Source organism: Juglans regia, chromosome 6 (genome assembly GCF_001411555.2).
Source record: "Juglans regia cultivar Chandler chromosome 6, Walnut 2.0, whole genome shotgun sequence".
NCBI classification, from domain to species: domain Eukaryota; kingdom Viridiplantae; phylum Streptophyta; class Magnoliopsida; order Fagales; family Juglandaceae; genus Juglans; species Juglans regia.
Window position 1 is genome coordinate 29,066,671 of NC_049906.1, and position 14,321 is coordinate 29,080,991.

General features: G+C 34.5%; 1 protein-coding gene across 2 annotated transcripts; it reads right to left on the bottom strand.

The window, feature by feature from the left end:
• Positions 1-271: 271 nt before the first annotated feature.
• On the bottom strand, positions 272-13,062 carry LOC109010742 (protein CASP). Of its 2 annotated transcripts, XM_035691119.1 has the most exons (19): positions 12,805-13,060; positions 10,626-10,736; positions 10,322-10,500; positions 8,930-9,079; positions 8,641-8,729; positions 8,396-8,505; positions 8,139-8,233; positions 7,037-7,092; positions 6,202-6,367; positions 5,848-5,940; positions 4,420-4,548; positions 4,048-4,167; positions 3,561-3,641; positions 3,179-3,286; positions 2,926-3,069; positions 2,724-2,825; positions 2,180-2,259; positions 680-772; positions 272-599 (listed from the first exon to the last, which is right to left on the bottom strand). In XM_035691119.1, exons 1-19 carry the CDS (start codon positions 12,890-12,892, stop codon positions 539-541), a joined length of 2,055 nt encoding a protein of 684 aa, XP_035547012.1. In that variant the 5' UTR covers positions 12,893-13,060; the 3' UTR covers positions 272-538. The 2 variants fall into 2 exon arrangements, with proteins under 2 accessions (XP_035547012.1, XP_035547013.1); XM_035691120.1 differs by lacking the exons at positions 272-599; positions 680-772 and having other exon boundaries at positions 2,185-2,261; positions 2,725-2,825; positions 12,805-13,062.
• Between the last annotated feature and the right edge of the window lie 1,259 nt (positions 13,063-14,321).

Below are 14,321 nucleotides of genomic sequence, written 5' to 3' on the forward strand. Positions count from 1 at the left end.
CTAGGGTGGTGTGCAAGTCTCACATTTTCTTTAAAAAAAAGTTTATAAATCTAAAGACACATGAGAAAACATCTTTTTCAAAAAGAATACGCGAGAATTGCACATTCTATAACTGTATTTAGTAAAATACCCTTAAAGAAAAAGTTAATGAAATTGTCACATTACATGAGTAAGCTAGCTAATCAGCTAATATTAAGGGTTCGTTTGGAGGACTGTGACCGGCTACTAACATCATATTTTCAGAAGGCAACCAGGAATTCAGGAATATATGTAGGCCTTAACCAGCATCATGCATCTGGTACCTCTCAAATTTTTGAATTGCACAAATTCATTTGCATCTTTTTTTGGGCACAATTTCGAAACGGAGAAAGGAATTTACAAATATTAATTGCACAATCAAATTGGTAAAAAACTAGAAAATAGCATCATTTTTTCTTTGCTGTACATACATAGTATAGGACATCTCCTTTATAATGTCAATTATCCTTTGTTCTGTTCAGACGTTAGCAAAATCCAATGAAAACGAGTATTGGAGGGACTAAAGCGCATGTGGAAGGTTCAAAGTTTTCTCTCCAACAAGATATTCCTCAGGGCCATTGCTGTAGAAACAGAATGAGTTGGTTGAAGATTAATTAAAACATAATACGAGTTATAATCAAGTCATTTGACAGATAATTACCTCAGATAGCTTAGAGCCGACATCCGGTAGAGACAAGTGAACACCAAGATATGCAGCCCGATGGTGTAGAAAAATGCAAAAGTTCGAGCATATCTGCAGAAGTAATTCTTTATTATATTGACGACTCCAGAGGAATATATTCGAAGCACATGAATGGGAAGAAACATGAGTGCAATTTTAAGGTGGAAATAAGATACTAGGGCAAAGATCACATGGTGGCAGAGAAAACGTTAAGAAACAACAAAGATAGATTTTAGTCCCCATTTGTAAGAGTTATAACATGCAAGATTCAGATTGTAAAAGGAAGAGGTCATAAGCCAATGATCTTGAACATGAGCACAACTATTGGACCTTCCACTTATATGGTGTATTGAGGGGAAGGAATGACAGAACCTTTTAGGATGATGAATGGATGCTAGAGGAACTCAAAACCATCTTCTTCAACAGTCTCTTCCTTTGGACAGCCTCGATAGACCTTAATCGGCTTAACTTTCATGATTTCATTGTTTATTTCTCTCTTGGATTGCCCTTTTGCGACTTTTAATGATATCTCATCACTTATTACAAATAAAAAAAAAAAAGGGTGGAGGAAATATCTGTGCTCTACTAGATACATATGCACAAAAACTAGCCCTCATGAATGCATGCCCACCCACTAATGGGGAGAGAGATTGGTCGAAATAGATAATGCGTAACCAAAAATAGCAGCATGTAAAGTCATGGAATAAAAAAATCACAGACACAAACAGCTAGTATGACAAGAGTGCACTTTTTCGTCATGTTTGAAAGGTAAAAGATGAGTTGGAAATGCATAGCATGGGGAGCAGTAGCACGACTCTTGTCTGACAAGTTAAAGTTGCTTAGTTTTGTAAAAGCAAAACCAAATTGTAGACACAATAGAACATGCAAAATAAAACAAAACACAAGGGCATGCTTGAAAGGGACTTCTCAAATCAGAAAATTTAGAAAGTTTATCAAACCGGGCCATATATTTAATGTATTTTGTAATGCAGCATCATGCACTTTGTCTAGAGAAATATATGATCCAAGAATGAGCCCGATGCTGAGGAACCAAGAGGCAATATGTTCATAAGACAAGTGGTGCCCAGAGAAAGAAGTTTTTGACAGCTTGGTTCAAAGTCATGATTGAACAATACTTTGAGCAGAGAATATAAACTGGTAGACCTAACTAGAAGATTAGGAAATGTTAGACATATATCATAAGCATCATCTATACAGATAAACAGTTGGTAAGCTGGACTGGAGGGACAGTTTGAGGTGCCAAACCTCAATGAGAAGAATTAGGTCACCGATGACACCAACAAGCCATAAAAATAAAGAATCAGGACACTCTTTTAATGATGTACAACGGGGATTTTGTCATTTCATTCCCATCGCATGTTGAGAGAAAAAATTGAGAGATAAAAAAAAAAAAAAAAACAATTCAGAAGGAGAGAATGGATAGATTCCAGAAACTCAGAATACAGAACAGAAACATACTTATTGCCAAGAAGAAAACGTCCACTGCTAAGTGTGATTCTATCCCTGAAACCCAACTCTTTGTACCTTTGATCTCTTTCCTGATTACAAGTCAACAAATTCAATTAGAAAGTGATTTATAACCAATAATGCGTTACAAACATTTACTGCTTACAAGAGGACAACAACTGATACGATGTAGACAAGAAATCAGGGAATGCACGTTATTAACTGTAATGCAATCCATATAAAATTACAGATTATCAATTTCAGTTTCATTCACCGGAGAATGTAATATCTCAAATCATCATCATCTTTCAAGACTTCAGAAGCTGCAGAATTTTAGAACAGGAGACCATAAATAACATTCAACTAAAAGAAGTAAAAAAGCACATGGGTCGAGTAGCAGAAACCTTCACTACAATAATTTCAACTTTAACATGGAAAGAAAAGCAAGAATGGCAGTGCAAACATTTGATATAATCCTCAATTAAATAATCTGCATAGGAATATTATCAAAATTTACATATTCATCAAAGAAGCTCAAGAATAACAAGTTAACAACCTTTTTTGAGAATGCCGCAAAAGGATTTATGTCATCCTCATATATCTTCTTGTACTTAGATTCCACATCTGAGGTAAAACCACTTTCAAGATCCTCTGCTTGCTGAAATTGACAATATAATGCAAAAACATGAACCATAACAAACTAAAGGTATGCTAATTAGAAAAAGGTTAAAAAAAGAGAGGGAATCACAATGAAGCACCTTCTTTGATCCTCTAGAGACTACTTTTTCATGATTGTAATCCTGGACATAACGAATCTTTCCGTATAGTTTGACATTATCAGCTTTTGTCTTTTCCAGCTCCACTGACAGCAACCCAATCTTCTCCTTCAGTTGTCTTATTTCCTAGTACAATTGGAAAAGCAAATTCCAACACATAATCTAACCATCTCCTTATAAAAATATTATATAGAGATAGGAAACTAATAGTGAAAGTTTTCAAAAGACAGAATACCTCTTCCGTCTCTCTCAAGCGTGCCCTAAATCGATCTCGCTGATTACAAATCACCTTAAGCATTGAACTCTGATCTTGATCGGCGAAAACTTGCTTTTGATCCATATTCTGATCCAGAAAAGGTGAATATGAAACAGAGCAGCATCTCAAAGCAATTATTTAGAAGGAAGTATTGGGGCTGGATCATGTTAATGGCAAAGTAGAGGTTGTGATCCTTGTATTCAGTTTTTCTTCATCTTTTAAGCTTTTTCTTGTAACTTTCTAGGACTTATTGTACATTTCAATGTCCACACGTAATCAAAGAAAATACTGACTGGGTTGTTGGTATCTATTTGGAGCAAACTTCTCAATTGCAGAGTAGAAACAAAAGGGTGAGAGCTACCTCAGATATCTCAGATCCCCCAGCTTCCGAAAGGTCCCAGTCATTAAATAGATTGGCTTTTCTATCTTTGGAACTATAGCCCTGGATTAGAAGGGAAAAAATCAGCACAAGAAGATGATACACAGAAATGTCAGCAAAGTAAACCTGTAAGGGTTTCTTTGTTTTTTTTTTTTTTTTTAAAGTACAATATGCTAAGTGAATAAAGAAAATAAGTTGCAAACATAAGCATGAATAATATAACTTCATAGGTATGCAGGTACATGTAAAGCCATCCATCTAAATCTATTATCATTCTTGGGAGTGAACAGAAAGACTTTTAATTATTTGCATGTTCATGTAATCTAATTAATAATGTCAGGACACTAAACATCACAATCCAGAATATTAACTGAACTACGTGCTGCAAATATTTTGTCACTCAGTAATCAATAACATTGGATATCACTAGAGTCAAATCCAGACACTTTCTCAAGCCATCGATCCGAACCTTCAATATGTCATCTTCCAACTTCTGTATCAGTTTTTGCTGTTCATTAACCTTTGCTGTCAGTTCTGCTATCTTTCCTTCAGCTGTATCCAGCAAAGACGTTTTCTCATTAATTTTGACCTGAAAATGATAGAAAGGTGTCATTTTGTTTATATGTAGAAAGGTGTAAAAACAATAAGAGGCCCATTGATAAAATATGTGACAAGACATGGAAATTATGTCTAGATGTTTACTCGTTATTCCTTCTGCACAATATCTAGTTCATAATACACTCAAGCATGTGGATTTCTTTTCCCTTGGTATGCTGGTGAATGTGTCTGAGATATTCTTCTCCACTCTACCAACAAAAGAACTAGCAAGGACAATTCATACCTTCAGTTGTGTGAGTTCGTGTTCCATTTTTCGGTTCTTGTCGAGAAGAAGAGACTCCATTTTGCTCATCTCCTCCCCACTGGTAGCTACTTCCCAATCTTCGGCCTCTATTGAATTATAACCCACTGCCTATACAGATGAAAGTGTGTAAGGCAGATCACGAGAATGAAACGTATATATGACAAGTACCATAGGAAGATGCAAAATATATGAAGTCTCAGGTTTAAATGAATCACATAAAAATATTCAACAAGAGAGCATGCTGTTGATAAACAACTAGTCTTTTGCTACATCTAGTGAGGCCGAATTATTATATTGTCTCACAGGAATGGGTCATTGAGATAGTTTTTTCATTGCAGAAGTAACAGTGAAATATGTTTGTAGGATCTAAAAAGCATCTTGTTGGTGAGATCCTTCGTCTCCCGCCCCATTGAAGTTGGTATAGACAACTCCTTTAGAGCTGTAACAACATAACGCCACTTGAATAATAAATAATATCTTTAACTGAAAACTAAGGGCATTTTGGCTTATGAAATTCTCAAGAACTGTTTTGTGAATTGGGAAATCTTTTATCAAACATACAAAATTTTCTACTGTAGGCAGAAAAAAGTTGGTAATTTTTTTAAGCCCCTTGGTATCTGTTCCTAATATTTCTGGCGCAACATGCATTGGATTTTACATGAAAAAAAAACTCTAGGATCACGGTTCTTCTCACACCAAACTCTTATCTCATGTTTTTTCTCCTCCTCTCCCCTAACGTCTGCATAGAGCTCTCTTTATTTGTTCTTTACTCCCCAACATGCTACTCTGTCCTCTTTTTTTATTTGATGTGGGGGTGGGGCAGAGTACAAGGAAAAATTGGAAAAAATAAAGAACGCTTGAAGCGCTATGTCATTTTTTAGATCAAATTTTAGACACCTCTCTCAATACTGTTATCTAATAGTTTTTTTATATTTGATTTATTTAATAAAAAGAAATTGACAACACTATTATATCAATAAATTGGAGCATACATGGTTGATATCGGTTAGGTGGGGTAATGATTGGCAATTCTAACATTATAATATCTGTTAATGCCATATATCGATTTGTAAGGATTTTTCTTTTTATTAATGATAAACCATAAATATTATTATAAGTTTCTACACAAATATTATTAATGACAAACCATAAATATTATTTTATGTTTCTACACAAATATTATTTATGATAAACCATAAATATTATTCTATGTTTCTAAAAACTCCTCAAAAGTTTGTCCAACCAAACATGCCCTAAGCTATTGGAACTTGGACTTTTCCATGCAGCATTGCCAATAAAACTTCAAGGAAGTTGAACCCATTTTTTCAAGATTTGTGTAACATTTCATGAAATCTGAAACCAATTAGAGTGAGATAGTGTTTGATAACAGAGAAGGGATCAAACTACCTGCAAGATTTTCACTTTTTTACGCAAATCATCAACCAATTTCTCTGTTGGCCTTGCATGAAGCTCTTTCTTCATCTCTTCAAAAGCAACTTCCTAAATTGATGAAGATAATGTAAAAGGAAAAAGTCATATTACAGCAGAAGCCTGGAACGAAACAATATTACTAACAGTGATGCAGAGAGAATTAAAGAAATGTGCATAACATCAGATGATCGGATAGTATTGCCCCTTTCAGCATCTTTCAGTCCTAGGAACAGAATTTCCCATGAAGTGAAAACCAGATCAAATTAATTGTTATTTTGAAACATAATTAACTCTTAAAATTGAAGAAGCAAGAAAAAAAGAGTTGCATACCTTTTCATTCAGTAGTGCATTCAATCTCTTAATCTCATTAACGTGCTCTTCTCGCTCATTCGATAAGGTTGTTTCAACATTGTGAAGTTCCAGGTTCAGTTCAGAGATTATTTTCTCCTTCGAACTTAATGAATTCTCAAGGATGCTATTTGAATCTAAAGTATCACTGCAACCAATAGTTTAAAAGCGTATTCCAAAATTAGAAAATTGGAAAACTCAAAGATGAGTATTTAATCACAGAAATGTCCGAGTGACAAATAAGCACATCCAACACAAATTCTTATACTAGCCCATAGTGTTGGGCAGAAAGCCAGGTAAAACCTTATGGTAGAGAGCAAAAATAATGGCCACAAAATTTCATGGCGTGGCTATGCTCTCAAAGGTTTGAACAAATTCAAATTGAATCGAATCTAGAGACCAATGGTGGAACAAGGTAGGGAGAAGGGTGCAAGTTGCAACTGCATTCTTATTATTTAATGATAAATATAAAAATTTAAAAAAAAAAAAAAGAAAGAAAAGAAAAGAAAAGAGCACAATACACTGAGTTACAAAAAATTCTCCCAGGTTTCCTTCAGAGGACAGAGGTTCATGGGGTGGCTATGTCCATGACTTCCATGTATGAGTTTATAACTCTAGCTAGGCATTTCTCTTGTATACAACCCATGTACTAGGGATATGCCTTGCCTTTATTAATAACATGACTATTTACCCATAAGAAGACAGTTTATGTCATTAAATGACCCTATTTTTATAGCTATGCCATCCACTGAGCTATTGAACTCAAAGCCATGGTTTAAGATGATAGGAACACAGATATGGTACTGAAGTAGCTCACCTAGTCTTATTTCGAGTGTCTTCATTTGCCGTTTGCAATTGAGAGCGTAGAAGTCCCTGTAATTCAAAATACGCAGTTCATCATGTCACGAAACAACAGTAAAAAGATATGCAAATATATCAGCAGCATGACCATTATAAAAATAAATGCGCCACCATATAACATAATGTATAAAAGAGGCTCGAAACCAAATACCCTTCTGGATTAGTAGATGGAAAAAGCATGATATATATATCTATCAACTTATAAAAAAATATATATCATCAAGTAGCTAAACAGATTCATGCATGTTTATATAAGTTCACAATTGATTGTAAAAAAATATGTATAAATAAATGACATGCAATGGTCAACCACTAACCACAGACTTGACATACTGAACTTCTTTAAGTTACATCCTAAAATCCTAACACCCATGCTTGCAGGTAGAAAAACAATGGCCAGAAAACAAGAAAGAATGGTTGATAGCTCCAGAATCCAAATATCAAATGCTTGTCATAGATCTTAAAACAGGTATGCCTCTAAATTAAAGCCCTAGAATTTCAAACAAAAACCTGGCTGCTTCATGAAACGAAAATAAAAAGGAGAAAAGAAAGAACTGTCCCAAGAAAATATAGATTTTTTGAGTTCTGATGGGTTAGCTTTATTAAATAAAAGTTAGTTGATGTTAAAAAAAATAAAGCATTTGTATTTGGATGTGAGAGCATTGATCTTTCTACATCCCATCATTTTGTAGAACTCTGACCGGATGTTTTGATAGGTTAGTGATTCATTATAAAAGAATACAACTCTAATGTACGGGAAACCTTTCAATTTGGAAAAAAATAAATAATAACAGAAAGCAATGAAGACAAAATATGGAATTTCTGAGAGGGGACTTTATGCACTATGCTGATAGACCACCAAGTCAAAATTGCAAGAGTAAAGAAATAAACTGAAGGTGAAGTAGAAGATTCCAGTTGTATTACGATTAATAATGAAAAAAGAACAGGCACCCAACAGCTAAGTAAAGAACATTGTACACAAAGATTTGTCATTGGATGGGATCAAAGACAAGTTCGATCCTTTTCAAATTATGGCCTGAAGAATTTGTAAAATGCACCTTCTCCCTCTCAAGACTAAGAAGCCGTGTTTGGGCCCGTTCTACTTCATCCATCAGAAGATTGACCTCTGACTGCTTTGCAGCCCTATCTTCATCTGAAAGTGTTATAACAACAGATAAGACACTTTGCTGGGCAGATAGAAGATGCATAAATGTTGACATCATGCGTGTCTAGCATCAATAATAAGAATAGAACATGCCCATTGACTTAAGCAATGAGACATGACATAAATCAAATTCTAAAATCAGCATATCACCAGATTGCGCGCGTAGTTCAAACAACTGGCTTTGTGCAAGTTCGTGTATTTTCTGCATATTCGAAACACTTTCTTGAGCTTGACGTAATTGATCCTGCAGCAATTGCTCCCTGTATGAAAGAAGGAATTATAAATCAGGACGTTGGATATATACAAACACAGAACTGTCCAGGAATAAATAATATATATGCCAAATGGACTCAGATACATATCCTAACGCTAAGTGCCACTAGATAGGACTGTACCTTTCTTTTAAAACTTCAAGCGTTTTTTGGTTCTCTTCTGCCAAACTGCGTTGCTTCATCTCCACAACTTCTTTCACCTTTTCTTCCATCTGAACACATATTAGAAACCTCACACATTAAGAGGAGAAACCATCATGGACTGAAGTACACGAAACTATCTACTAAATGGGAATTATATCATTCTTGCAACATTTTGTTTACTTGACAATTAAAGCTTACTTGACATTTTGTTTTTGTTTTTCTTTTTGAGTGTTACTGGCATAACTATAGTATTGTAAACATTACCCACCTGTTGCTCTAACTGGCGTGTGCGCTCTTCAAGTCTTCGTATTGTTGCCTGCTGATTCTTTAAGTGGGTGGCTTCTGTCCGAAATTCCTCAAGCTCGAGTTTCATTTTCCGATTCTCAGATTCTAGATCAGACAATTTTAGATCTTGCTCCTGTATGGAAAGAAATATGAATTTAGAAAAAAACAACTGGCATGCATACACAAAGTGTAAGTATAATGCACACAAGAAGCTTGTATCACATATAGAGACAACAAAGAGAGCCATGGCTTGAAAGGAAACAGCTAGACCAGGTGCTAAGCTTTTATATCAGAGCCCAGAGGCCTAGGTTTTGTACTGCTTTTCAAACCAATTCACATCCACCATTACCCAGCAAAAACTCTCTGTTTTTTTTTTTTCTAATGATGAGGAAACCCAAAGACCATGCAGACGTGGCATGCCTTTTATCCAATCAAACCTGGACCCGTATAACATGTCCGCATCACACGGATCAAGTATATCATCGGCTTTTCACTGATGGGAGGTGGCCTCTAGAAATTGTTTACACCCAATGGTTTGAATCTTAGACTTAGGGGAGCATACCCCAAGACCAAAATCTTTACCACTTGATCCAATTCTTAGGGTATACAATTATATTTAATTTCAACTACAACATTGAAATGTATGGATAAAGAGCTAGCACATACTCAAGGATCTTAAAAATATGGGTGCTGCTACACCCACCGACATTTCCCACTGAACGGCCAATTTTTTTTTTTCAAACATTTTTTTAAACCCCTTGAACATTTAAAAAAAAAATCACAAACTCATTAAAAAACACTTCCTTAACCATCAAGTAAAAAATAAAAAAAAGCTAATCGGTGGCTTTTGTCGGTGATATTCCTCGTGGGAATATCATTTGCCTAAAAATATTTAAAGTACTAACACAAAACCCCTTTAGCTTACCAAGGATGCAAAGATGATATGAAGTTTGTGGTTATTATATCACTGATGTTGCCTCATTCAAGTGATTAACATATTGACAGGCTTAGATAGAAGACACTAATGTGCATCTCATGCACGCATATTTGATCTCTTAACATGTAACAACTCAGGGAAAGCCCAAGCCACATCTAAGCTTATACTCCAGAAGGACTAGCTAATGTTACAATTAAAGCTCCTTGAAATTATTATAAAGGGGAAAAAATTCTCCTTCCCAAGCACCATGGGATCTCATTCATCACCTTCCTACACTCAATCCGAGGTATAACACATCATGAAGATATTTATATGATTTGATGAAGATTTTCAAAAGAACAAGTTTAAGTGCGAGCTAATTATATAAACGTACCTATAGAAAAAATTCATTTAAACTGGCTCTAGTGCAACACAAAAAAGAAACATGCTAGCACTTACAGCAATTGAAGCAAGAGCTGGATAAGGATCTGGAGCCTCATAAAGTTTTTGATAGATGTTAAGAAAAGCATTTTCTCCAAACTTCGCTCTCTTGGTAAGATTGTCAACTTCTTCTTGGTATCCCTTAAGTAAAGAGTTGAACAAGCTTAACTTTTCCTCTGATGAGGCTTTCTTGAAATCTATATGCACGGCAGTTTAAAGTTTAAGGAAAAAAAAAATTCAGGACAGAGAGCAGTGGGTGAAGTAGAACGATAACAGAAAAGATAGATCCCTTCAAGACCTCTCCAAATTTTCCCTTTAATACCTCTAGTGCTTTCTGCAAGCTTCCGTCTGTTTTTCTGGCTGTTCTCCTGATTTTCGGCTATCCTAAGCCCTTGTTCATCCAGCACACCTTTTTCCTTTTCTAAATCAAAATCTGTATACAATAAAAACAGAAAATTGTGAAACATTCTAACAACACAAGACCTATTCTTTGATGCTGCACAAGAAAAATATTCTGATAGATGCAATATGCAACAATGGAGCTTTACATCAGACATAAAATCAGGAGACAAAAAAGAATGGGAAAAGCAGAGTAACTATGGGCATCCAGTACAAAAGGAAGTATGAAACAGGGTATGTGATGACCCACAGAAAGGACTAGCTGCATTTACAAATTAACCCAAAAAAGATTAGTCAATTTCAAGTTTCCCTAGAATCACAGTCCAGTTTCAACTTGTAAGTAGCCAATGCAATTTTAACAAATATAGAAACCCAGGGAATTAAATTTTTCAAAAGAGCCAACATGCAGGCAAAAATTGCCAATAATACAACAAAGATTAATAACTTTTGAGACATTGTGCAAGTCCATCAATACCTTATTCAACCCCACCACTTTCATGATATTTAATGGTTTAGGCCAGTATCTTATTTATAGATTTAAACAGTTGCTGCAACTCATTATGATGCTTACAAACTTTGACCTTGGATCATGAACCAAAAACACCATATTCATTCATATGGATTGGGACCCTTTAGAATTTCTTGAGGTATCCCATCATGTCGAATAAGTTCACTACTTTACTAAACTAGTACTTACGATCTGAATATGCATCATATGTACTTAATTAACCTAGTATTTACTTATAAAAAATTTTGAAGTGATAAATGCCGAGATGATAGAATCTTAATCAGTTAATTTGAATGCAATTATTGGAATTTAATAGCTTCAGTATGATAGAATACCATATGACTATAGAGGACCTTGATTCAGATTTATAGTTCTGTTCTTATTTTATTTTTTGATCGGTAAATAAAATTTTATTGATCATAAGAATAGGCAAAGCCCAAGTACACGGGGTCATATACAAGAGCAACGCCTATGAGTGATGTTCTAGTGATTCAATAAATTCAATGGTCATGCCATTAAAATCAATTACAATCGACTAGTGGAACAAGTTGTTAAAAAAGAAAGTTCTAAGTTCATCCAATGATCTTCGAAGTTTCACTCGTTCCTCTCCCTCCAAAGACACCACCATGGACATATCGGACACATCTTCCAAATTGCAGCAATTTGAGAAGTGCCTTGAAGACCTCTCCATGAAGCTAAGAGGTCAATCACCCTTCTTGGCATCACCCAAGCTACACCCACCCTAGTAAAAAAGTCATTCCACAAAGTCGTGGCAATTTCACAATGCATTAGTAGGTGATTGACAGATTCTTCGCTCTTTTTACACATGCAACACCAACCCAATACTATGATACGGCGTTTCCTTAGGTTGTCAACTGTGAGAATCTTCCCCAAAGAAGCTGTCCATACAAAAAAATAAAAAATGATGCGTTTAAGGGGGCCTTTATCTTCCAAATGCTCTTCCACGGAAATGGATTTTGCATTTCGCTTAGAGATGGATTATTCTATGTTACATGGTTTTCTCTCCGTACATGCTCTACCATACTTTTTTATGTCATAATTTTATTTTATTTTTTTAAAAATGCAGAACTTCTTTTTTTGATAAGTCAATTATCAAACTTCTAGTTAAGAAATCCATAAAAATTATCCAAATAGCAAATTATCAAGCTCCTCGTTGACCAGTGAGTTGTTTATTTTATATTAGTTGTAACAAAAATACATTCAGCCAATGGACTATTCCAAAATTTTTTGTTGATAAGTGACCATTCCAAACTTCAAAGACGAAGCCAAAAAAATAAAGAAAAAAGACTAAGGCATAGAAGAACTTGCTGATAAATACGAATATCAAAGACAATACATCTTTGTACAAGTTGTATAACTAATATTGCCTTGAGAATGTAAACATTTTACAAGTAAAATCATGCAATAAAAAAAAAAGCAGCCTGAATTGAAAAATGAAGCATGCAGAAATCAATACTGGGAGAAAAAAGGATTTAGGATATGTAACTGAAAATGCAGGATAGTGAGATTAGAGGGCGCGAGAGTTAAAAACTAGCAGGCAATGCGGGAAGAAAGAATTTGGAATTTTGGATACCTTTCCAGAAATTGGAGACGACTGAGGTAGGAGAAGAGGACGAATTCGATTTCTCCCTCTCGGATCCACCACCTTGAGGGGCCTCCATCAGTCACTGATCCGGATCGCCGAAGAAACGCAAGGGTTCTAATATGGCGGTCGATCTCTGCAACAACTGGTATTTGGTTCCCAATTGCTGAGGCTGAAGAGAGAGCGAGAGCGTAAGACAGATTGAGATTGCCTCTTTCTTCTTCGTATTATGGATTGATCCAGCGAGAACTCTCTTTTAAGTGTTAATTTTTATTTTATTTTATTTTTTAGGTGATCGGCTTTACTCTTAGATCAATTACAGATGACTCCCCAAAGTTTTATTACCTTTTTCACGAGAAAAATGCTTTAGTATATTTTATAAAAATAAATTTATAAATTGATATATTTTAACGTGGTTAAAATTATTTTTATTTTAAAGTAAATTTAATATATTATATAAAATTATATTAATTTATAAATTTATTTTTATTAAATTTTTTTATAGTTGTAACAGTTCTCCTTTTAAAAGCATGAATGAAAATGATCATGAAACTCTAAGGACTTGTTAGGGGCCTCCGACCATACATGAAATTTGAAGAAATGTAGATAAAATGACTTATATTGGCTTTTTTAAAAAGTAAAAATTTGAACTATGAGGTATAATAATTTTAAGGATATCTTTAAATTTAAAGATGTACTGTTCATCTTCAAAAGAAATATTTTATTGTAAAAATTATTTCAATTACTTTGCTTTTCAGTTTTCATTTCCCACGATTTTCATTTCCTTCGAATGCATTTTCACTTTCATTTTTGTGTTCAATTTTGAAATATGTGAAGTAAGAAATATTATTATTAATTAATATATAGTTAGTGTAATTGTAAAATATAAAAAAAATAAAAATTTTATTATTAAAAAAATAATATTATATTATTATTTTGATTAATTTAATATAAAATTATAGTTAGAAAGATTTTGAAGTTATAAAAAATATATATTTTTCATCAAATTTTAAAAACGATTTTGAGGAAGCTAATGCTAACACTCTTATCCATGAGATGGGATCAAATATCCAAATGACCATTCAAGCAATAACCCAACCGAGATATATGTGTCTCAAAAGTTTAATACATTGTTCACCGACATGACTATTCACAGACTAAACAGTGTATGTTGTCCCTACTTTGATCGTACTTTCCTTCAGCCATTACTTTTGGTCTTCCCTCTTTCAAGCACCCTCCTCCGTCTGGCCATGAAGCTCTCATTCCCTTCATGTATAGACCATTTTATCTCTTCGATCTTCGTCCATCTCAACTTCTTTGAAGATGCCATCCATCATAGTTTCATGGATTTTGTTTCGCCCCAAACCCCCAAACCGAAAATTCCTCCATGCCCTAACTGCTGGAATATGCTCATCTGAAAGCTGAATGAATCGCATCTATGCCCCTTGTATTGACGTTGTTTGCGTTCCTGTTCCCTTGAAGGCATTGTGTTTGAAACCTTTCCAACC

Excerpts from the sequence above, each read along its gene's own strand:
- LOC109010742 (XM_035691119.1), bottom strand. The coding sequence starts at position 12,892 with ATGGAGGCCCCTCAAGGTGGTGGATCCGAGAGGGAGAAATCGAATTCG. Across the intron at positions 10,737-12,804 it reads CGTCTCCAATTTCTGGAAAG|ATTTTGATTTAGAAAAGGAA; the intron begins GTATCCAAAATT and ends TATTGTATACAG. Across the intron at positions 8,234-8,395 it reads TGAACTACGCGCGCAATCTG|ATGAAGATAGGGCTGCAAAG; the intron begins GTGATATGCTGA and ends TAACACTTTCAG.